This window comes from Taudactylus pleione, unplaced genomic scaffold (genome assembly GCF_031769625.1).
Source record: "Taudactylus pleione unplaced genomic scaffold, aTauple2 ptg000609l, whole genome shotgun sequence".
NCBI classification, from domain to species: Eukaryota; Metazoa; Chordata; class Amphibia; order Anura; family Myobatrachidae; genus Taudactylus; species Taudactylus pleione.
The window spans coordinates 6,403,172-6,428,292 of record NW_028285011.1 but is presented as its reverse complement, the minus strand read 5'-3'; the positions used below and the strand labels follow the sequence as shown (position 1 = coordinate 6,428,292).

General features: G+C 44.7%; 1 protein-coding gene across 1 annotated transcript in view; it reads left to right on the top strand.

Moving 5' to 3' along the window:
- The window catches only part of REV1 (REV1 DNA directed polymerase), a 148,925-nt gene that overhangs the window by 22,608 nt on the left and 101,196 nt on the right, over positions 1-25,121 (top strand). The window contains exons 4-6 of the mRNA XM_088454127.1: positions 10,279-10,447; positions 17,003-17,158; positions 18,484-19,139. Coding sequence (XP_088310253.1) covers positions 10,279-10,447; positions 17,003-17,158; positions 18,484-19,139 — 981 coding nt within the window. The remainder of the gene's footprint in view (positions 1-10,278; positions 10,448-17,002; positions 17,159-18,483; positions 19,140-25,121) is intronic.

The window sequence follows — 25,121 nt, the reverse complement described above, 5'->3', positions numbered from 1 at the left end:
TATGGCGGTAGCTTGGCAGGCGCCCAGTAAGAGATTCCTTCCTCAGAAGCGGTTGGCTTCTAATTACCCCTTCCCTGAGGCACATTGTAAAAAATGGGAAACTCCACCGGCGGTGGATTCCCATGTCACCCGTTTAACTTGGGGCGCCACCTTACCATTACCGTCGATATCCTCGCTGAAGGATCCCACGGACAGGAAAGTTGAGACTTGCTTAAAGTCTATTTACTCCCTCTCCGGGGCGGTGGCCCGACCGTCCATGGCCATCTCCTGGGTGGCCAAGGCCATTGAGGGGTGGGCCAGTGCATTGGAAGATACCTTCCCGGACGACGCTCCGGATGTCCAGCGGGCGTTGTTGGGACAAATGAGGGACGCTGCTTCTTACATTGGAGAAGCTTCTTTAGATGCTAGTCTGCTGACCTCGCGGGTATCTGCTGCAGCGGTGTCTGCCCGCCGATCCTTATGGTTGCGGTCCTGGAGAGCGGACTCTGATTCAAAGAAAGGTCTGGAGGCCTTACCTTTCAATGGGGAATTACTATTTGGTCCGGACTTGGACAAAATAGTGGACACCCTGGCTAAATCAAAGTCGGCCTTCCTCCCTTCGGCGGCACTGCCTGCTAAGGTTCGGAGTTCGGCTTTTCGTTCCTTTCTGGTTCAGGGTAAGGCGAAAGGTCAGTCCTTCCCGAGACAGTCTGCGAGTAAGACTGCCTCTAAACCCAAGAAGCAAGCCTGGAGTGCTCGGCGCCCTTCTTCCAAGCAGGAAGATAAACCTGCGGCCCGATGGGACGGGCCTCCCTCTGGGGGACCTCAGAGTGGGAGGCCGACTTCTTCTATTTGCCCAGTGCTGGCACAATACCACCACGGATGCCTGGGTTCGAGAAGTGGTCTCCCAGGGGTACGCCCTGTCTTTTCGGCACAGACCACCCCACCAGTTTTTCTGCACGAGTCCTTCTCAGGACAAGACCAAGGCGTTACAGGTTCAGGAGGCTATAGAGTCCTTGCTGAAAGCAGGGGTCATTGTTCCCGTTCCTCTATCACAACGAGGGACGGGGTATTATTCGTCTGTTTCTGGTGCAGAAACCCAATGGTTCTCATCGCCCTATCCTCAACTTGAAGTCTCTGAACAAATTCCTCAGAGTTCCCAAGTTCAGGATGGAAACGTTACGTTCCATCATTCTGGCGATGGAACCGGGGGATTACATGGTGTCCCTGGACATCCAGGACGCCTACCTCCATGTTCCGATAGCATCTTCACACCAGCGGTATATGAGGTACGCTATCCTTCAACACCACTATCAGTTCCCGGGCGCTACCCTTTGGTCTCTCCACGGCACCGAGGGTGTTCACGAAGATTATGGCGGTCATGGCTGCACATCTTCGGAACCAGAATGTACGGCTGCTGCCGTATCTGGACGACCTCCTGTTGCTGGCGAGCTCCCCGGAGGTACTGCTTCAACATCTCCACCTGACGATCGCTTGCCTGCAAGCACACGGGTGGTTGATAAATTGGAAAAAGTCCTCCCTGATTCCATCACAGCGGATGGTTCATTTGGGAGCCCTGCTGGATTCGCGTCAGCAAAGGATCTTCCTGACTCCGGAGAAGGTCGCCTCCCTACAGCTGCGGATACGCAGTTGCCTGAGCCGTTGCCGCCTGTCGGTCCATTCGGCTATGAGAGTTCTGGGGTCCATGGTGTCGACATTCGACATGGTGGAATTTGCCCAGTTCCATTCCCGGCCCCTGCAGGGGCTGATTCTATCAGAATGGAACGGGTTACCTCACCGGATCCGCTCTCAGGTGCTGGTGTTGTCTCCGGACGTTCGGCAATCTTTGGCTTGGTGGCTTCAGACAGCTCATCTGGTCGAGGGGCGCCCATTTTGGATCCCGGATTGGGTCCTGCTCACGACGGATGCCAGTCTCCGGGGTTGGGGGGCAGTGACCGGCTCTTTGTCGCTTCAGGGTCGTTGGTCAGCGGAAGAAGCACTTCTCCCCATCAACATCCTGGAACTGCGGGCAGTATACAGGGCCCTGCAGTCGTCCGGCCCCGCTCTTCACGGAAGGGCGGTACAGGTGCAGTCCGACAACGCCACCACGGTGGCGTATATCAACCACCAAGGCGGAACTCGCAGTCAGGCAGCGATGTCGGAGGTTTCTCGTATCCTGACTTGGGCGGAGGGTCACATTCCAGCGATCTCGGCGGTCTTCATCCCCGGAGTCCTCAATTGGGAGGCTGACTTCCTCAGCCGTCACGACGTGCGTCCCGGGGAATGGTCGCTTCACCCAGAGGTGTTTCAGCTACTCGTGGACAGGTGGGGACTGCCGGAGCTGGACTTGATGGCCTCCCGTCACAATCACAAGTTGCCCGTTTACGGGTCAAGGACAAGAGACGCAGGCGCAAGTCTGGTGGACGCGCTGTCGGTGAAATGGACGTTTCACCTGGCGTATCTGTTTCCTCCGATATCCCTGCTTCCTCGGGTTCTGCGGAAATTCAAGCAGGACGGCGGCATGCTTGTGCTGGTAGCTCCGGCGTGGCCCAGACGTCCTTGGTACTCCGATCTCAGGAGCCTCTCCATCGACGCTCCGTACCTTCTTCCTCAGCGTCGGGACCTGTTGTCTCAGGGGCCCTGCCTTTACCCGGATCTGGGTCGGCTGTCTTTGACGGCGTGGCTCTTGAGGTCTCGGGGCTTCTCCAGTTCGGTTATTGGTACCATGCTCAGGGCACGTAAGCCTGCTTCAGCACGGATTTATCACAGGGTGTGGCACTTACTTTCAGTGGTGTGAGTCCAGACATTATGATCCTCAGGTGTTCCGAGTTTCTAGGATCTTGGAATTTCTTCAGTCAGGATTGGATCTCGGCTTACGCCTTGCATCTCTGAAGGTTCATGTGTCCGCCTTGTCCGTGTGGTTTCAACGGCGGATTGCAATACTACCAGACGTTCACACCTTTTTCCAAGGTGTTCTCAGGATCCAGCCTCCCTTTGTGCCTCCTGTGGCTCCTTGGGACTTGGCGGTGGTGCTACGGGTCCTGCAGGGTCCTCCGTTTGAGCCTCTTGAGGCGGTGGAGCTCAAGTGGCTGACATTTAAGACGGTTTTTCTCCTGGCAATTGCTCCGGCCAGGAGGGTGTCTGAATTGGGGGCGCTTTCCTGTCGCCCTCCTTTCCTGATTTTTCACCAGGACAGAGCGGTGCTCCGCACTCGTCCTGAGTTTTTGCCCAAAGTGGTCTCGAAGTTCCACATTAATCAGGAACTTGTTGTGCCAGCTTTTCAGTCCCCTGATCTTTCAGCTGGTGAGACTTCCTTAGATGTGGTCCGGGCGCTTAGAATTTATGTAGACCGGACGGCTTCGGTTAGGAAGTCTGATTCCTTGTTTATCCTCTTTGGTTTTCACAAGAGGGGTTGGCCTGCCAACAAACAAACGTTAGCCCGTTGGCTTCGTTCCGTTATTTGTGAGGCTTATGCACAGGAGGGCTTACCTGTGCCAGCCTCTGTTAAGGCTCATTCCACTCGTTCTGTGGGTCCCTCTTGGGCTGCTAGACATGGCGCTTCTGCTGTTCAGCTGTGTAAGGCGGCCACTTGGTCTTCAATTCAAACGTTTTTGAGGTTCTATGCATTTGACACCTTCGCCTCTCAGGATGCATCCTTTGGGCGCCGGGTACTCCTTTCAGCACAGGAGCGTCCCCGCCCTTAGTTGTACTGCTTTGGGACATCCCCAAGGTCAACCCTGTGGACCCCCTATGGACCCTGAAGTAGAAAACAAGAGATATGGTAAGAACTTACCTTTGTTATCTCTGTTTCTACGAAGTCCATAGGGTCCACAGGGCGCCCGCCCTGACGCACCTGGCTTCAAATGGGCTGTGTGGCTGGTCACCGGTTTTCCGTCTCCCATTTCTGTGAGTATGGTTTCTTGTGTGTTCCAGTCTTCCTTCTCTCTGTTTAGTCTCCTCCTCCGGCCTTGGCTGCTTACCAACTGAGGTGCTGTGGCCGGGGGCGGGGTATAGAGGAGGACGGACCCAAGTGCATCCTGGGAGCAGCTAAAGCTTTAACTGCGTGGTGCCCATGGATCCAGATCCAGCTTATACCCCCAAGGTCAACCCTGTGGACCCTATGGACTTCGTAGAAACAGAGATAACAAAGGTAAGTTCTTACCATATCTCTTGTTTTTGGACTCCTTCTGAAAAATGTGACAAATCTGGTTGGGTATCATCTTCACTATCTCTCTGTACTACAGTGACACCCCAATTGTCCTAATAAGCCGGGAAATGACAGAACCTACTTGGTAGGGAGGAGACCTTAAGTTCACTTTGTTTCTCCTCTTCCTTCTTATCAGATCAAAGATTAACCAACTTCGTGCTCTTGGATATCCCAGGAGGAGTTGGTTCAGTCAGAAGTGTTCCTCGGTTTTGGTGCCATTGGAATTGTATCTTATGTGCCATGATTAATCAATACCAACTGTCTACTGATGAACTTCCCTGTGCCATCTCTCTGAATGGAATAGTCGGAACCGAAATTTCCAATAGATAAATCCACCATAAAACTAGACCTTTTATGTTGTACCTAGGACCATGAGTTCTCTCATTCTGGTTGTTCATGGCTTCAGAATCATTCTTCTGTTTTAACCTGGCAGACTAGCGAAGTGCAGACTTGGGGCTCTGCCTTTTTGTGCTTCTGTTTACAGAAAATCCATACAAGTAGAATTTGTGAAGTCTGCAGTTCCACTACCATTAACCCCTTGCGACCACACCAGGCTGGGCTTTCCCTGACATGGTCGCATCTGATGCGACCAGTCAGAAATGCCCAGTGGGCGGCTGCAGGAAGCTAATCTTCCAGCAGCCGCCTCTTCTACAGGGACCTCCCCGTCCCTTTAATCTTCACCTCGGACTGGTGCCAATCACTGCTGACCGGCGGCCCGTGGCACCTCTCACCCGGAGGGAGACATTGTCAGCGGCGCCTCCCCACTTACCGTCTGCTGCAGGGAGAAGCAGCTGCTGGGGAAACACGCTGATAGTGACCCCTCCTGCAGGATGAAGCGGCTGCCGAGGGCAGCAGGCTACCATCAGCACCTTCCCCCTTGCTGTATCCGGCGGCTGTAGGGAAACACAGCCGCTGGGAAACAAGCTGCTAGCAGCACCTCCCCTTCTCTGTTCTCGGCAGCTGCAGGGAGAAGCAACCGCCGGGGAAACACGCTGATAGTGGCCCCTCCTCAGTCACTGAATCCAGCAGCAGCAGGGAAGCACAGTCGCCAGGGAAACAGGCTGCAAGTGGCCCTCCCCCCTCACTGTACCTGCAGAGAGAGCAGCTGCCTGGTATAAGCCGAGGAAAGCTAGCTTGCATCCACTCACTGATTAATAGAAGTCCCTGGGGATAGCCATCAATGTTTTCAAACATCGATGGTGACTAGCTGATAACTAGTTTTCCCATCGATGGCACAGGACCAATGGTTTTCTGCCATCAATGGATAAGTAGATGCCGATGGATTTTTTTTTTTCCTCAACAAGACTACGCCTAGCCCCGCCCCTGCACCTGCTAAGCCCCTTCCCCCTTTTTAATTGGCCCACTGCAACCCCAACAGTAGTGGCCATCGAGAGGAGTGCAAATCGATGGTTCACCATCGATAGTTGGCCGTCCCCATTTCCCCCAGTCAGTCACGATCATTTACTTGGTTTTTCCCGATACATTGATATAGGGGAAAAAATGATTTTATATGGAACTAAACCATTGGTGGTTTAAAGTAATCAGCCATCGAAAATTGCTACTTTTATGGTATACTGTTTAAAAAAACAAAACAAAAAAACAAACTATATATATATATATATATATATATATATAATATTATATTATATTATAAATTGTGTTTTGGATAAGTTTTAAATAGAACTTCTATTCATGTGGCGGGGGGGTTTGTTTCATACCCTACATAGATTTCTGGGGTCTGAACAGCATCATCATTAATAAATAATATCCTCTACCATTAGTCTTGTTTGAATACAGGTAGCTACTATATTCACCAAACGGAACCTCCGAGGAGCCTACAATTTCAACTGAATCAAAATATGTGACTAGTGGAAGACTTTAACACTCCTGATGGCCATTATGTTTACTTTTAGTAATGCTCTGGTTTTCCATACTTTTATCAATGAAATCTTTCAGTATCTACTGTGCAAACTTGTGGTCCTGTATCTGGATGATATTCTCATCTTTTCTCAATTCCTCTCTGATTACAGAAGGCATGTCAAGCAAGTCCTAAATCTTCTAAAAGATGTCACAGTACTTCACTCCGCTTAAATGTCTACCTTCTGCTCCCACTCTAGCTGCTTGGGGCCATATTCAATATGGGGCGAAAGTCAGTTATCTGCGATAGTTTATCGCCGATGACGTCCTTTTCGCCTGTTTCTATTTTCCCCATATTAAATTTCAAAGACTTTTCGCAGGTCTGAAAAGTCTTTGTTAAAAAACAGGGATAAGTTTTCACCATGTAATAGATGGTGAAAAAAAAGTGCAGAATTGGGGTTTAGGGGTGCTGAATAAATAAACAGCCTGCAGCCTTTAGAATGTCCCCTTAATTTAATCTGTGTAAAAAAAAAAGAAAAAATCCCTTAGGACACCCCAAAAAATTGACTTTAATTTTGGGTGAGAAAAATAAATTTTGGGGGACACAATTAAAAACTAGCAAAATTTACTTGTGGCAGGTGTTTTCTTGATTGCCGGTGGTAGCGACAGGTGCGTTTTTGAATATTTTCTTTAAAATTACTTTAGGGACTTCAAAATATGCTTGCACCCATTTTCATGTACCCCAAATTTAATGGGAGTAGTTATTTAAAAAAATAAAAAAAAAAAAAACCTGCTAAATGCTATTTTTTTATCTATTTAAATACGCAAAAAAAACACCTGCCGACAAAGTTTAAAAAGCCCTAATACCTTTAGCTGGCCAATTTGGGGGATCCCACAGTGATCCACAATGTCAGACCATATTTGGGGGGGTGACTGGCTGAATTCCCAAAAATGTACAGGATTTTTCGCTACTTACCTTTTCGCAGATTCCTAATTGGATACGCGGGCACGCGCCCGAGACTTTATCCCCAGAAAAAGCAGCGATTATGGCGAAAACTTCGTCCTCTGACTTTTCGCCTGTAATTGAATTCCCCCCTTAATCTTTAATGATTGCCATATAGAGATCTGACTTTATTCTTAGTTCACACTAAATTCTGGGGAGTCTTTTTCAAATAAATGAAAATTAAACTGATGTTTTCTACAGCATATCATCCCCAGAGTAATGGACAGCCAAAGGGTCAACCAGGACCTTGAAAAATTCCTAGGAGTGCACATCTCTGCTATTTAGGATAACTGTCTGGGCCTTCTACTTTGGGCTAAATTCTCCCATAACAAACACCCACAAATCATCCATGTGTTTGCTCCGTGATTTGGTTTCTGCTGTTACTGTCATAGATGCATCCATGACAGTCTATATCACCTGATTAGCCCTTCACCAAATGGTAGCATTGGTTGCTGTCAGCTGACACTGTTCTCCAATGGACCACTACCTTAGGGTATTTAGTCGGGCTCTGGTCAACAGGAAGCTGCCTGTACAACTTTGCTACTTCCAGTGACTACTTGCAGTTACAACTTTCCAGGTTCCACGCTCCTTTCTTCTAGTGATTCATTCCTAGTGTTATCTTCAGTGTATACTCCGTACGTCATCTGAGTACAATCTCCTAAGTGCCATTCTTCTGTACCAGCTCTGCGTCTGGATCAAGTGTGCGTACGCAGTACGTCATCCAAGTACTTACTCGTAGTGCTTTCTCCCGTGCTTTACCTGGATTGTGTTCCTTTGTTTCCCACTGCTTACTGGGTGTAGCTTAAAACCAAATCCCGCTTGGAGGGGACACTGGTGAACATCTCCCAGTAGGTTAGACTCGTGCCTTTTTAGTCAAGTCTTGTCAACATCCGGTACTTGTGGATGAGGAGGACCTACATCCAGGTTCCTCGCCTCCAGTTCCTTTCCCAACCTGGAACCTTGACTTCTAATCCCTCAGCACAAGAACTCCATAGCCTGAAAGTGACACTTTCTAGAGCAGGGGTGGGGAACCTTTTTCTGCCCAGGGTCATTCTGATATATATAACATTGTTCACGGGCCCGGTGCAGACCACACCACCTCCATGTGACGTCACATGTGGGGCGGAGCCACAATCGCCGGTGATTACAGCAATGCTGCAGCATTGTGACCATCTGAAGCATCCTAAGGACGCTCCAGGCGGCACTGCTGCATAGATTCTGGCTGCAGGGTGCCATTCTAGGCACTTTGCTATCCAGATGAGGCTAGCAGAAAAAAACCCTCAGAGGGCCAGACTAAATGATTCCGCGGGCCTTATATGGCCCCGGGCCTGAGGTTCCCCATCCCTATTCTAGAGCCTCTACTCTGAAATGTCTGTGTACAAGAAAGATGTTTCAAATCTGTTACCTGGGGAAAGTCTGGCTGTTCACAAGCCACCTATGAAGATCACTTCATGCTTTTTTTTTTTCTTTGGTCCCTCAAAATTCCGATTATCAATTCCTGGCAGCAAAGCCCACATCGCCTTGTGACGATTCTTGATGAAGACCGGAGGGTTCATTTGACACTACCAGCTTTAACCCTTTACTGACTGAAACAATCCTGCCACTCCAGTTTGACAGATTTGCAGTTTTACTTGCAGATTTTATTTTGATTATCTGTACTGCCCACAGTGTTTTTGCGTTAGGTTGTGTCTTGTGGGTCTACAGATCTAATTTTCTATGACAATAGTGCTTATCTTTGTGCTGAGCCCTGCTTAGAGGGACAAAATACTTTATGTTAATAGAGCCATTGAGTTGCAAAACATGGAGGACCTTTTGGTCTTCTCTGATGTCCAATCAAACTATTTCTAGATTGATCACTTCAGTAATTCTACAGTGTTGAGGTGGGGAAGCTTGTTCCTGCAAGTGTGAAGGTGCATTCTACTGGATCGATGTGTAGAAATTTAAAGTGCCTGCACTCAAGGCTGAACCTGTATATCCCAATTTTCCAGGGTCCCCCAATGGACTCAAAAATAAGTATTAACACAATAATTAAAATAAATTATAATCACACAAGTTAGCAAATATATGTAACTGTAGTGGAGCAATAGAAGGGACTAAAATAATCTTACAATAGACTAGTATTGGAACTATTGAACAAAGTTTTTGAAAGAACGAGGAATGCATTACAGTTTGAGTCTCCCATGTCCAAAATGCTTGGGACCAGGGGTGTTTTGTATACCGGAATATTCCGTATTCAGGAATATTTGCATACCATAATGAAATATCGTGGGAATGAGACCCAAATCTAAACACAGAATGCATTTGTTTTATATACACCTTATACACACAGCCTGCAGGTCATTTTATATAATAATTTTATGGCTCAAACAGTTTGTTAGCGTTCCTGCTAGGCTGTTTTAGCGGGGCGCGGCGCCCTGCCCTCCTTCTGGAGGGCAAAAAGCACCCTGCCCTCCAGGAGGAGGGCAAAAAGCGCCCTGCCCTCACAGCCTGCAGGTGCCGTTCTCACCCGCGGGACGCAGTGTCCCGTGGGTGGAGAAACATGCGGTGTCACGGTGACATCCCGGTCACCGCCAGAGAATAGAGGTCGGGCGCATGCGCCCGGCATCTATTCTCCCTTTCTGCAGCGCTTGGGGGCTGCCCGGCATAACAGTAAGCGCCGGCCACGCCCCCAAGTATGACGAAAAGGGGACGCGTCTTATAGACACGCCCCCTTTTCATGATCACGCCCCCTTTTCAGGCGCGCGCATAAGGTTGCCTTCTCTAGCTCCGGCGCCCTGCCTGCCGCCGGAGCTAGAGTGAACACTAGTTTGTGTACATACATGAAATTAATTTGTTTCATATACACCTTATAACCCAGCCTGAAGGTAATGTTATACAATATTTTTAATTTTGTTCCTTAAACAAAGTACATTGAGCTATCAAAAAGCAAAGGTTTCACTATCTGTCATGCTAAAAAAAAAACTTTATTTGGATATGGGAGACTCAACTTGTATTAATGATTGGGAAAAGTATTTCTAATCAAATTGCCAACAATGACCAGTATTCCTCAAATATCAGTAAAGTTTGTGATGGCAAAGCATAATTTTGAGTTTACAATTATTAGATACTAAAATAGTAACGATTCCTTTGTTTGAGAATTATGTTGTATGTGAGTGAGTATGCTTCATGAAAATAGGTGTTTTTTTTTTTTCCATTTATTTGTTTTTGTAAACGCATTTATTTCTTGTTTAAGATCCCACTGCAGATCAGCTTCGACATCTAATGATGCTGCATGGAGGCCAACATCATGTTTACTATTCCCGTTCTAAAACCACACACATTATAGCAACTAATCTCCCGAATAGCAAGATCAAAGAGCTAAAAGATGAGAAGGTTGTCTGTCCGGAGTGGATAACAGATAGGTAATCATTTGTTTTTCCTTTTATATTCCTCTTTTCCAAATTGAAATAGGACTGTTCTAACAAACAGCGACTCTGGAAGTGGATGATGAGCAGGTGGCTTTCTGTAAATTCCCATGATCTGCACATGTACAGGAATTGGTTTTGGTTGTCTGTCGCAGGCAGAGATAGTGTCAGTAGGTATCTGCATCTCAATAGGGCTGATGTTATGACTGAGCTTTTGGTATAGACAGCACTAGTCTCTCAGGTTTGTTTTTTCCATTGGATTTCCGGTTGCATTAAAAGTCAACGTAATGAAATTCCATTAATTGGCACCGAATGAACAGATGTTTTTAAAATACTTGTTAATGTTTTCAGCAAAAAGGCTTCTGTTTTATTGGTGTATAAATGGGCTTGGGTATTTATTTATTTATTTTTAAACTGTTCCTGGAAACTTTACATATTGGGAGGCGAAGAGACACCATTGGGCCAATCGAATTAGCCGCGAATGCATAGCAGGTGCAAATCAGTGCGGCAACAACCACACTTTATAGCAGCCTGAATACGCACAAAGTGCTTGCAAAACAACCAAATTCGGGCTGAGAGTGAGCCGTATGGGGTGCGAGATGTGCCGTTGCCTACATTTTAATGCCGTGGCAACAGCAGTTTGTATTGACACCATGTAGCTTTATGAAATAATTATGATCTTTTATCATTTTGAGCCGATTACTACAGTAGCAGTAAATCAGTGGAGCAAAAGACTGATGTCACAATAACCGCTTTGAAAATATTGGCTAAGTAAATCCCCAGTTATCTCTACAAGTAGTTTTAAATCTTTATTAAGACAGGGAATTATTGTGAATTATTGTTGATATACTGGCCTCTCGGTGTTAAGACTTGATAAGAACCTTTTGTTGTGGGAGGAGAGTTTTGGGGGTGGGGGTTTAATCAGGTACCACACATGTCTATTGCCTTATTTAATCAGTATAGATCAGGCTGCTAACTATAGCGATATATGTGCAGATCGAGTGATCTGCAGATATATCTACAGATGGTCGTTCATACACACTGAACGACCGTCGTCTACATGCTGTAGCGGGTGGGGCGTGGCCTAATCGTAGGCGTCGCCACGCCCCTTTGGGGAAAAATGAAGGAAAAATAAATTGCGTCACGACGCGCTGGGGAGGGGGTGCTGTGATCACCCCCCCACCCCTTGGCATAGGAGAATTCTCTGGCTACTGCTTTAGCAGCCTCGGACAGTCTCCCAGTGCAGCCCAGCACACAGCAGCGTGTGCTGGGCTGCTGTGACCTATGAGGGATGGGGAACAGTGCTGGACCCGGGTAATTAGTACCCGCTCGCGGCTCCCCCCCCTCTTGGCGCCCCTGTGTACGGGCGATTGGCTAATCGCCTGTACACACTTGCCGATGGAAAGATATGTCTGCACACATATCTGGTCATCGGCTGTGCAGCATAGCCGATGCAGTATGTCTGAACGACGTCGTCCAGACATAGCGTCTGTACACACTGGCTGACGGGGGCACAATATATTGGCCCATCAATTGATCTTCACACAGCATAAGCTGTTATGGTTTGTTTGGGTTTTTTAAGTGTATAGTTTTTTAAAGTGTTATGAGATTTTTATATGGATATTGGAGTTAACCTGGAGTTATACAGAGGGAGAATAATCTATCTATCACCTCTGCTCCTAAAGGACTGCTCTCATCAACATTCTGTGAGTTATATAACTCACCAGCTCAAACATCTGCTGTCTGCATAACCTAGACACTTACTGACTCCCTGTCTGGACATTGCAATGACTTATCACCTCGCATACTAATTGTTTTTTTTCTGTACCAAAATCTTTTTGCCTTTATACCCTTAAAATTTCCATCTGCATTGCCATTTGTTTAACATTGGTTATCTTATTTCCCTCCTACTCCCTTAACATCTCCTGAATATTCCCCTTAACAATACACTGTTGTAGTTGTACTTATAATCTTACCTGCACTGCTCTTTGACCTGCATATTTGCCAATTTAACTGATCTGTCTACTGTACACACTGCAACTCTCAACAGCTTACCCTTGAGTACCAACTATGACTGTGCTCGATTTGTATTGCTTTTTGTTGTATTTACTGCTCTCAATTTATCACTTTCTCCACCATTATTTACCGTCACAGTGTGTCCTCACCCTCTGCCCTCATCTCCCTCTCATACCTGGCCCTCCCCCACATACCAGCAATCCTGCCATTCTCATCCATATCTCCTCACTTCCCTTTGTCCTGTGCCCTCTGGAATCCAAAATCCATCTGTAACAAATTACCCATGACATCTTCATCTCCAGTTCTCATAACTTTCTTGCTAACACTGTAACCTTTCTTTCTTCCACTGACCCTGCATCCTCCGCTGCTCTCTCCTATGGGAGCCTCTCCTTCACCCAATCTGTCAGACCTTATGATTGCCCAGGCGGCTTAGTGGGCATCTTCCTATACCCCAGCTGTACCTTTCATGTCATCCCCCCTCACCTCCTTTTTGAAGGCCGTTCTATCCATCTCCATGTATCCAGTCACCTACTGTCCTCCTTGCCCCACTTCCCAATTCCTTGGCAAGTTTGTTGCCTGACTTCCCCACTACCTCATCCTAGGTGACTTTATCCTGGTGTCCAGCTTGCCTCTCTCTTCCTGGATGCCCGAGCGCTTTTTCCAACTCAACATGGCCAAAACTAGATGGAGGTGCTACCTCCATCTAAAGTCTCCACTGTTCTAATTTCTCTATCACTGTAAACAACACCACTATCTCCTCTATTCCTCAGCTCTGCTGCCTGGGAGTCATTCTTGATTCTTCCCTATTCTTCGTTCCCCACATTCAATCTCTTGCTCTATCCTGTCTGTTCCAGCTCTGCAACATCGCTTGCATTAGACACATTCTCTCCCAGGGTGCCACCAAAACCATTGTCCACTCACTGATCATCTCTCACCTCGACTAGAGAACCTTCTCCTTACTCCCATCTTGCTCCTCTCCAATCTGTACTCAACACTGCAGCTAGAATTATCTTCCTCTCCCGCCGCTCCACTTCTGCCTCCCCTTTCTGCCAAGTCTTGCATTGGCTCCCCTTTCCCTACAGAACCCTCTTCAAACAAATGCCGCCGCATTTCCTCCCCTCTGGTCACCACATCTCACTCCAGAATTCAAGATTTCTTCCATGCTGCCACCCACTGTTGTAACGATCTCCCTTGTTCTATCAGGCTACCCACCAGTCTGCATTGGTTGACGCAGCCGCTGAAAACTCACCTATTCATATCCATCTACCACTTAACCATGTCACCACATAGAGCTCGATTGAATTCAGTGCGATGCTGAATATCCCCGGGAGGGAGCATCCGGAGCTATTCAGTTTGGCCCGATAGTTGCCCCTTTAATTCAGAGAATGGCAGTTCTCTCGACTTGAGTGTTTAGTCGCGAGAACCGTCATTCTTCGACTAAAATGCTGGCTGAGCGGCTGTTAGTGCCGAGCTAAGCAGGAAAACAGCCGGGCGGTCGGCACACTTGTCTGATTTCTCCTCGCACCCTCAGGGGGCTGCGAGAAGAAATCCTTTAGTCGGACCAAACAGTGCGGTGAATTGAATAGCTCTGGGGTTTGATGCGTACTCATGGAGCGATCAGCCAGTGATACAATATCGCTGGCTGATCGTCCTGCACCCTCCCTGGTGTGCTGGATGATCAGTATCAATCATCCAGCACACCACCAACTTACCAACGACTATAGCGACCTCCCTATAGTAACCTGCTCGATATCGAGCAGGTTGGACAGCATGCACGGGCGATGGACGATATCGCTATCGTCCATACTTGCCCGCGCATCGCTGGTCGTTGGTAGGGAGCAAAAAATGAACTATTTGAATGATATGAAAGATATCGTTCAAATCGTGCGTTAAAATCGCTCTGTGTGTACATACCATAAGATTTTACATCTGGTTACCGAATTTGCAGAGACCCCGGCCTGTCAGTGATGATGTTGTATCGTCACTGATGAGTTTGTTTTGGTTAGAAACAAAACTCTGCTCCCTCAACTTCAACATACATGACTCCAGCTGTAGTCCTACAAATCAGGACCCACCCCCTTTTAGTGATTGGAGAGACACTGTTTCAAAATTTACATGGGGTCCTGGAGAACGCTTTGCAGCGCCGAAAAGAGTATTGGCCCATCTGTAAGTAAAACGCCTAACAACCGAGGAGCCACAGCAACATTGTCGGCAACCCTGCATTGATAGTCCCTTAGCACCTCGCCAGCCAGCGGCTGAGACCATACAGCCTGCCGGTAGCATGACACAGGACTCTCCCATCGCAACCTGGAAGCCTTGGTGGCAGTGTCAGTGGACCCTGCACTGAAGAGCTCCACAGCACCTCACCGGCTAGCGACTGAGAGCGCACAGCCTGCTGGTGAGCAAGATAAAGGTCCTGCGTCACTTTACCATGTTTATGTGGCACAAGGTGGAATTCTGCCGGCAGTGAGAATAGACCCCAAGACTGTAGACACTAACATGACGGACCCTGCAGCACCGTAGAATCCACTTAACCCTACCGGCTTAAGACACACAGAAGCAACCCGCGAGGAGGACTGCTGTATAACTGTTACATGTGACGTGGTGTCATGGTGCTGGCTGCCCTTCATTACCCGCTGGACAGCTTAGGCTGGTTTGTCAGGAAACTCTCTGGGCTTCTCGTACTCCAGGGGCTCTTCCTGCAGAGCACGAATGTATACTTGGTAGCAACAGCAGGGCCAGAGAGGGTGTTAGGGCTCCTTAATAGACCACGTCAGACACTTTCACCAGGATTGGCTCCACATGATTTCCCTGGTGTTCCTGCATCTGCCCAATTACATGTAAGTCAGGTACTTACCCACCTATCATTCTGTTGGTGTCTCAGATCCCATCCTCGGCAGTAGATGCAGGGACAGCATCTGTTTCTCTCTGTACACATTAATTTAAATTATACACATTGACACATTTTGGACGCACTTTGTTAGGCCATACTATGTATTGTGAGCACTGTGGTCTGGCATACTATTTTTTGGGGGCACTGTGGGTGGGGCATACTATGTATTTGGGTACTGTGGTGAGTGAGTCTATAACAAATTGGGGGCACTGTGATAGGTCAGACTGACATGGTGGTATAATATGAATTGGACACCAAAGACAGGCATCTACTAGGGTCTGATGGCATGAGGGAAAGCCTGAGGACCATTGAAGGGGCATGCAGTAATGGTTAGCATTACTGCCTCACAGCACTGAGGTCGTGGTTTCGATTCCCACTGTGGTCCTAACAATGTGGAGTTTGTATATTCTCCCTGTGCTTCTATGGGTTTCTTCCAGGTGCTCCGGTTTCCTCCCACACTCCAAAAATATACTGGTAGGTATACTGGCTCCCCCCCCAAAAAAAATTAACCCTAGTATGTATGTGTGCGTACATGTGGTAGGGAATATAGATTGTAAGCTCCACTGGGGCAGGGACTGATGTGAATGGCCAAGTATGTCTCTAAAGCGTTGCGGAATGTGTGCGCTATATAAATAACTGGTAATAAATGAGTGATGTTCAATATAAGTTTTTATATATTTTGGTTGCAGACGATAGTCTGACTCATAAGGTGTGTATACAGTGGGCGATTAAAGTGGACGACTGAACGATATCGTTATCGTTCAGTTGTCCACTTTATCGTCCATTTTTAACAAACTATGAACGATAACGACGACGCGCGTTCTTGCGGGTCGTTCGTCATTATCGTTCATCGGGCTAACATGCAGGCCAACCTGATGACATCGTTATGGAATGGGGGAGAGAGCCCGGCGCTGAACGATATTTGTTAATGATATCGTTCAGGGGGTGTGCTCAATGTCATGAAATACATTGAGCACAGCTTGCCGGGGACACACTAGACGATATCGCTCAGGGAGCATATCGTCTAGTGTGTACGCTCCTATAGATTTTTAAAAAATGTGTCAAACACTGCTCTACACCTCCTCCTTGGGCTCTCTCGGCCCCTGGACTCCACTCCACCTCTGTTTTTGTTTCTTCAGACGACCTAGAGCCGTTCTCTGCGCCCACGCTAAGAAGTACATTGCACCCCTTGCTTTAGTGGCTGTGTTGAGATTTGTAGTGCTATTTGCTATTTACTGTACTGTTTTACCCTGTACTGTTTTATTGTTTAACCCTCTGTATGGTGCTGCAGACCACTTGTGGTGCCCTATAAATTAAATAGCCAAAAAACTTTTATTAGACTATCAGTTGCTGTGTTCTATCTTAGAGTAAAGCATCTGCAGCAATAAACTTTAATGCATCCTCAATAGGAATCTTTTTCTCATTTTTCTTTTCATATTTCTAATGTTCCTTACAATGTTTTGCTTGGGCATATTTTCTCCTTGAAATAAAAGGATTCACCCGTTTTAAAGCCAGATAATCTATTTTTTTTATCTAACAGTTTCTTTTTGATGATACCTGGTTTGTGGTGTTCGACCATCTGTGCTGTCTCTCAAACTGTATTGACATTATCCATTCCCTCCCCCTCTGGTTTATTTTAACAGCATAAAAGCTGGACGCCTTCTTTCCTATGTTCCCTACCAGCTTTACACAAAGCAGTCTAGTGTTCAGAAAGGCTTGAACTTTACCTCTAAACGCAAACCAGAAGATCCATTACCTGTGTCAAGCAGTGATGCTAGAGAGATACTAGACCACAAATCGTAAGTATTATCAGGAATTACACTGTTTGTACACATGCGCTGAATTTCTTCATAGCAGTAGAAGGTGATGGCATATATATCAATATGTGTGTTATATTGTTATATATTTGACCTGTTTCGTCTTTTGCATTTAATCAAAATTAGTTTTCTATTGCTTGTATTATGTATTTATAATCTTGTCACTATGTCCACTCTGATGTCCTTGTTTCTTGTAACACAAAAACTGTCAGACTGATGTCTTGAGTGTAGTGGACTGGGACTTATTGGAACACACAGTAGCAGTGTTTTGAGGAAAGTTTGTAATTGGTAAGATAAGTTACGACATCTAACCCAAAAGGGAAAGACATTGGTTTACACTGGTCAACTTCTCTGAGCACATGTCCTCTAAGTAGTTTTAATGCTAGTAAGGGATGGTACAGCCTTTAACAGTCATGAACTGTATTTGTCTGTATAACCTCATCATTCATATGTAGACAATATTTCTGCTGCTATATTAATAAAGAAAGTTTTTATAAAATAACAAAAACTTTTTTTTTTCAATGTAATGTGTATTTTGACTGTGGTCTGAGCACTTTCATTATTCATCCCCTGCTTGCCTAGTTGTCCCTGCATTTGTAGTACATATATATATTAGTCTGTAGCTTATCTAAGCCATGGAATTTTCACAGCTTCAGAGTATTTCAGGAAAAAAATACTCTGTGAGCAGGATGATATTGTGTCATTTTTTTGTATGAGGGCTGGGTAGTTGCAATGCGAATGGAGAAAAGCCTCAGACTAAAAGTTAAGTTGGGGTTACATATGTGCTGCAAACAGAAGTGCTTTCTAGACTAGGAAGCCCATGTTCAAGTGAAAGGGGGGGGGGGGGTGAAACAATTCCTTGTCACATGAGAGAAGTTAGGCTTTGAAAATGTTGCATACAGTAATTTCTCTTGTGTGAGAGAGTGATAGTGTCTAGCGCATAGCCGTAGCATTTAAAGCACCTGTTTGACGCTACTCTTCGATATGGCAGAACTCTGCCATTACAGTCCACGTTTTAAGGATATCCATGCTTGAGCACAGGTGTTTTAATTAGTACCTCAGTGAATTTATCCTTAAAACCTGGACTGTAATGGTGGAGTTTGGGAACCTAGCTGGCATAGTGGATAACCTTCACAAACTATTTTAAAGAAAACTTAAAATATACATACATACATTCATTCATTCATTCATTCATTCATTCATTCATTAAAATAGAATGGTAAAAATACAATTATTAGGTGCATAATGATGCATTTTTTTCTCTCCATATCTAATTCCCTTATTCTTCCATGGCAATCCCACTCTAGAAATCATTCTGCGACAGGCATCAATCAAGCAAATGGAATGGATGGATGGGAGGAAGATGAAATGTTTGAAGAGAGGAAAGATTTTGAAATCTGGAATTTGGAGGAAGGATCTTCTGCTCACAAAAATAATGGAGTACAAAACAATAAAGACAACATGGTTGTGGTCAATGGACTAAACTGTAGCTCTAATGGTGCCTTGAAGCTGCTGGATATCTCCGTGCATGGAAATAATTCTTTTGCAAGTAGACTTCTTTTAATGCAGCAGCAGAAAAAATCTAGCACAGGCACTACAGACTGCACTTTAGAGCAGTTACAACCAAACCGTGGAGACACAGAGGTATCATGGGATCCTCACTGGACTGTGTCAAGCTCAGTCTCATCATATTTGCACAATAACACAAAACTCAATGGTGCTCACCATTCGCTCCAGGGGCCTTCAAGCACAAAAAGCACTATGGTACATTTGCCTACCAAGGCGGCCACTTCACAGTTGCCTAAAACAGTGGACTCCAGTTTTATTTCAGATTTTTATTCTCACTCTAGACTTCATCACATATCAACATGGAAGTGCGAGTTCACAGAGTTTGTCCGAGGATTGCAGACTCAGAATAATGGCAGTTTTCCAGGACGGGAGAGATTAAAAAAAATTAAGCTTGGTATGTATTCTATATATTTTAAAGATATAGTAAATGGATATTACACTGGCTTGTTCTTACAGTCACACGAAAGTACCATTATGTTTACAGCATAGACCACATGCACAAAGCACACAGTCATGTTGCGTTGTGCATAAAGGAAGTGAGATATTGTATAGATTAGTTGTCCCAAAACCTGCTACAGTTTGCATGCACAACTGTATAAGATGTTCCACAAAAATAATTCATTTGTAGGTCTCTTGTTAATAAACCAAGTACATTGCCACGTGATGAGAATACTTCACATTATCCTACAACTATTAAACAATTGAAATGTACAGAATCATTAAAGTACTCTGTATTGTGCTGTATGCACACTTGTTTGAACACAACATTGTCTTTGGCCATGGAGGTTAGACTTTCATTACTTGCCAACCCCACTGGACAAACCCCAGTTATACCATACAGTTGTGAGTGTTTTTAATCTGAGTGGCATTAGATAGTTTAACATACTCAGTTGTACTCTCCTTGTACAGAGACCACAATCAATATGAAGAGATTCCTATTTTCTTCCAATGTCTGAGAATTGTTGCAATCAGAAGATGAAGTACCACGCAATGAACATCTGTAGGCAAGCATACATAAAGCCTGAGTAATTATACAGCATGGATCAAACCAATTTTAATAAAAATCATTTTGTTAATGAAGTAGAAAAAAAAAAAAATTCTGACCCTCCGAATGGCTTCTGCATTTTGGATACAGAACGTAATGGGGACTGCTCAACATTATCCTTGTCTTTTTTTTCCCACTGAAGTATTAGATGCATCTTATCCCACTGAAGAGGTTAATAGATTGTGGAACTATATAATTGAGAAAGTCTGTTTGTCCTTTATGGACCTAGCTCCACCAAATTTGGCATGGTGGCATAGTTTGACCATGATTAGGTTTTTGCCTAAGTCTGAACTTCATCAGGGCCACACACTATCACACAATCCCTAAAAATGGGGACATTCTTACATTACACAGGTTCCAAGGCTGGCTCCAGTGGAAATTGGCAGTCTGCCAAACACCTGTATCAAAGCTACAAATGTATCCCTTTAATCTCACAGACTCCGAAAACTTTGACTCATGCAAGTTCATATTAAATTAGTACTTTTTAAAGTAACCATATATATTAGGCAGCCCTCTGTATTTGCAAGGACGTAACTAGAACTTTGGGGGCCACATAGAACTCTGAGGTAAAAAAAACCCACATTTGCTCCCACACAGTGACCATTCAAGTTTTGCCACACAGTAGTACCCCTTATACACATACGCTGTAGTGGTGCCCCTTATACATTATGCCACACAGTAATGCCCCTTACACTACACTGTAAGGCCCCTTACACATTATACCACACAGTAATGCCCTTTACAAATTATGCTTCTTAGTAGTAGTGCCCCATATAACACAAAGTATTCCACACAGTAGTAGTAGTAGTACCACTTGCACATTATGCCACACAGTAATGCCCCTTACACATTATTTCCCCCCCCCCCGCAACTCTCCTCCCCCTGTGTGACATCGGCAGCCAGCAGGTGTGTATTTGGCGCCTGGCTGCTAGCTAATTACAGCTGGTGCAGTGACAGACATGGACATATCGCGAGTCAATCGGAGCTTGCGCACCGGCAGCAAGTCAGGAGCCGCAACTGCTGAACGGCTGCCGGTCTGCGAGCTCTGATTGCCTCGCGCTTGCCGGCGCTGTCTCTCCATGTCTACCTGCAGATCTCCAGGTCTATCTGTAATCTGCTGACACCCGGGCCCGCCTCGGCGGCCCTGACTAGGCCCACCTTGTGTGCGTGACTGGGTGCAAGGGGGAGCAGCGGGCCACAGAGACAGCTCGGGCACCACAGCTGTCGCACCCCTTGCACCCTTTGTAGTTACGTCACTGTTCTGTCTGCATGCATGTTAGCAAACAGTGGGGTCCTTTTTCAGGATCAATGGAATGGGGTGATAGGCGAGGACAATGTAAACAAGTAAAGGCTGCAGGTGTACTTCAGGGTCCAGTCTTCAACCCGGGCAACGGCGGGTATCCCAGCTATTGCTTAATAAAACTATTTTTTCAAATCTGTAATGGGGAGTTAGGTTTCTTTACAAAGTTATTGTGCAAAGGGGCACATTTGGAGAAAAATCATTATGCTGAATGCTTTCTAGGCTCTAGTTGCTGAAAGGATATAAACATCCATCACCAAGAAGATCTATATTGAAAGATGACCATCTTCTAGCATAAAATCTGGAATTATCACTTACTGTACAACAAGGGCATAGAGGGGCAAAGAATTAATAAGTTATTGCTAGAAACTAGTAACTTCTAAATTCACGTGGTAACATTTATTACATACATGACATGCAGGCATTTGGATCTATTAACTGTGTAAAGGTAACGGCATTAAAAGTAGATTTTGTCAAAATCTGTTCAGGCAAGATTTGTTGTCTGATCTGCCAGTCTGCTAAATAGTCTAATAAATCTGCATAGTCTAAAGTTCCTCTATGGTAAGTTGCCATTTTAGAAACTGTGACACCTACAAAGGTGCAGATCTTTGTAATATATGGAAGCCCAATTTAGATGTCTCAGCTTTTTTTTCCATTGCTTAATCACATTTAAATGGTTTTATCTCCATGGGGTATATTTATTAAAGTGCAGGTTTTTAGAAGTGGAGTTGTTGCTCATAGCAACCAGTCAGATTCTATGTATCATTTATCTAGCACCAATCTAGAAGATAATAGCTGGAATCTGGTTGCTATGGGCAAGAACTGTCTAAAAACCTGCACTTTAGTAATTATACCCCTATATATGCATTTTATATTTCCCTTTTTATGCTTGGACTTTTGTATAGCTTTTAAATTGCAATGTTTGGTTTTTGATGTCAGTGGATTGTTATTTAGGGATAACTGTGATGGTAGCTTTAGTAGTAGATGGGTGAAAGGTTTCACCGTCTAAAATTTTATTAAACATCTTAGTCAAGTGTGGAACTAAGGAGTCTTGAAATGTTTTATAATAGGATATGGGATAGCCATCAGGGCCAGGTGCCTTTTGAAGGCTTTTGGGTTTTAAGAGCAAGGCGTGTTTCTTCCTCGGTAATAGGAAGTCCCAGCATTTCTGCCATTTGTGCATCAATACTAGGAAGACCACAGGAGGAAAGGTAATCAATAGTTCTTGAATTAATGCTAGGATTCGCATTGGTTGCATCTGCAAGATTATATAGTTGATCATAGTATGTCTGAAAGATGCCATTTGTGGTAGCTGGGTTATATTGAGGGATGTCATTCCTATCTTGTATGGCCTGTATGGCTGTTCTAGCCTTCCGGGATTTTAATCTATTGGCCAATAATGTGTCTGCTTTATTACTTTTTTCGTAAAAGCGTTGATTGAGCCAGCGGAGAGATTGTTAGTTTTTTTCAGATAAAATTGCATTAAGGTCATTTCTGGCAGATATGAGTTTTTTATAGATATGGGGGGATGGGTTTTGTTTGTGGGAGGTTTCTAATTGTTTGACTTCGTCAGTCAGAAGAGACAGTTTAAGTTTACGCTCCTTATTCCTAAAAGAGGCATAGCTAATAATGTGTCAACGGATTACGGATTTGTGGGCCTCCCAAACCAAGGGTGAGCAAGGGGATTCCGCCAAATTAGTAGAGAAATAGTCAGCTAATGCGGATCTGATCCTAGTCTGAAATTGTGGGATCTTCAGGAGGGTTTCATTTAATCGCCAAGATGGTCTGGATGCAGGCGTATCAAGAAGATCATAAGAGGTTGTGAGGATAGAATGGTCCGACCATGAATTAGGTGTTATAGTTGAGTCTAGGAGATGTTTGGAAGCTTGAGTACAACAGAGAAATAAATCGATCCTAGAATATGTATGATGGGCGAAGGAGAAAAAGGTATAGTCTCGAGAAGATGGATTGAGTGCCCGCCAGGCGTCAAAGAGCCCTGAGTCCTGAATATGCTTATTAAGGAATTTAGCGAGCCAATTTACATGGGTATTATTTGAAAAATGTGATTTATCTAGGTCTGGATTAAGAACAGTATTGAAGTCTCCACCCACTATGAGATATCCCGCTCTACGTTTATTTAAGACCGAAAAAAAGGAGTTAAAAAACGAGATGTGACCCGTGTTGGGAGCATAAACATTAGCTATTGTCACCTCTAAGTGCCCCAGTTTTCCAGTTAGAATAATGAATCTACCGTCCGAGTCTGTGAAAACAGAGTGTTGAGTGAAAGGAAGTTTATTATTAATTAGAATGGCAACACCATTATGTTTGCTTGAGCTTGAAGAATATAACACAGTGGAGAAATTCTTAGATCGAAGAGTTGGATGGCAGGGAGCGCGGAAATGGGTTTCTTGTAGTAGTACTATCCCGGCTTTAAGGCCACGAACAGTGCGGAAAAGCAATGAGCGTTTTTGGGGGGAATTAAGACCCTTAACGTTCATAGAAACGACAGTGAAGAGCATCTTGACAAATTCAATGAACCAAATAAAAAGGGAATAGGATAAAAATGAACAGTAAACGAGGAAGAAGAGGAAAAAGGAAATAAGAAAACAAATTAAAAAAAACAAACTCTAAAATCCCGACTCGCTCAAGAGGAGAAGAAAAAGTGAAAAAGAAGGAAGAAAAAAGAAAAAAGGGAAGGAAAGATCAGGAAAAGGGAAAATATGAATGGAATCTGAATGCGGAATCCACGAAACCAGCGTAGGTTAACACATACAGAGATTAGGACTAAAGAGTCCAATGAGATAAACAGGACTTTGTCTACTTAACCTCTGGGAAAATTGAAAATAGTATTTATAGTTAAACCAGAAAAGTAGTAAAAAAAAAGGAAAAATATATAGTTAAGTTATTGTGTACCAAATATATCCAAGATACAGCTTAAAAAAAAAAAAAAACAGAAAAAGAAAAAAAAATACAATTCAGAACTAGATAGAGCAAAATAGGTCTTAAACCCTCTGGGTGTGTGCCAACATTTTAAACATTGCAAGGCCTATAATAGTAGAAAAATACACATTTTAAGAATAAAAATAATGCTAGTTGAAATTAATTTATCAACACAAGATATGGCACAGTACTTGCAATTAGTGATATTGAATAAACCTAATAAATGAAACATAAAATGGAGATAAGCAAGTGGTGTATTACCTAAGGATAGGTATTAATTTGTATTCCAAGTTTACATCCCACTTGTCCGATTACAAACATGAAACAGTGAAATATATAAATTCCACGAGTAATGTCAACATTAAACATATATAGGAAAAATATGACAAATATACAATTTCTGTAGTAGTACAATACTATGAATAAAACCTGCGAGGAATAATCAATAACAGGTGGTATTGTATTTTCATTAGTAAAAGTAACAAGGCCCTTGGGGTGGGTAGAAGGACTCTATCAATAAAGAGTGGGTAGATTCAAGGGTTATCTCTAGAGCAGTGGGCAGGGGGACCCGATTCTTCTAAGTGCGTCAGGAGGTCTCTCCCCTCTCTAGGGTCCCGTATAACGATAGTTTTGCCATGAAGATCAACTATAAGCTTGAATGGAAACCCCCAACTGTAACGTATTCCACGATCGCGTAGGGCCTCTGTCAAATCCCGAAGTTCTCTTCGTTTAATAATCGTCGTGGGAGCAAGGTCCTGATAAAATTGAAGCTTAGTGTTTTCGTAAAGAATATGAGGCTTGCCCCGGGTCAGAGCTAGGACTGCTTCTCTGTCTTTGAAGCTAAGGAATCTCATGATGACATCTCTGGGGGGATCACCATCCCGAGGTTTAGGCCGAAGAGCCCGATGTGCCCGTTCCAATGGCAGTTGACGAGACCCCATGTCAGGGAGAAGAAAGGAAAACAATCTGTGTAAATAGGGTTCTAAAGAGTCCAGTGTAATGGATTCAGGAACATTGCGAATTTGAAGGTTATTTCTTCTCTCTCGATTTTCGAGATCTTCATTTTTCGTGCGGAGATCAGAGAGTTCCTG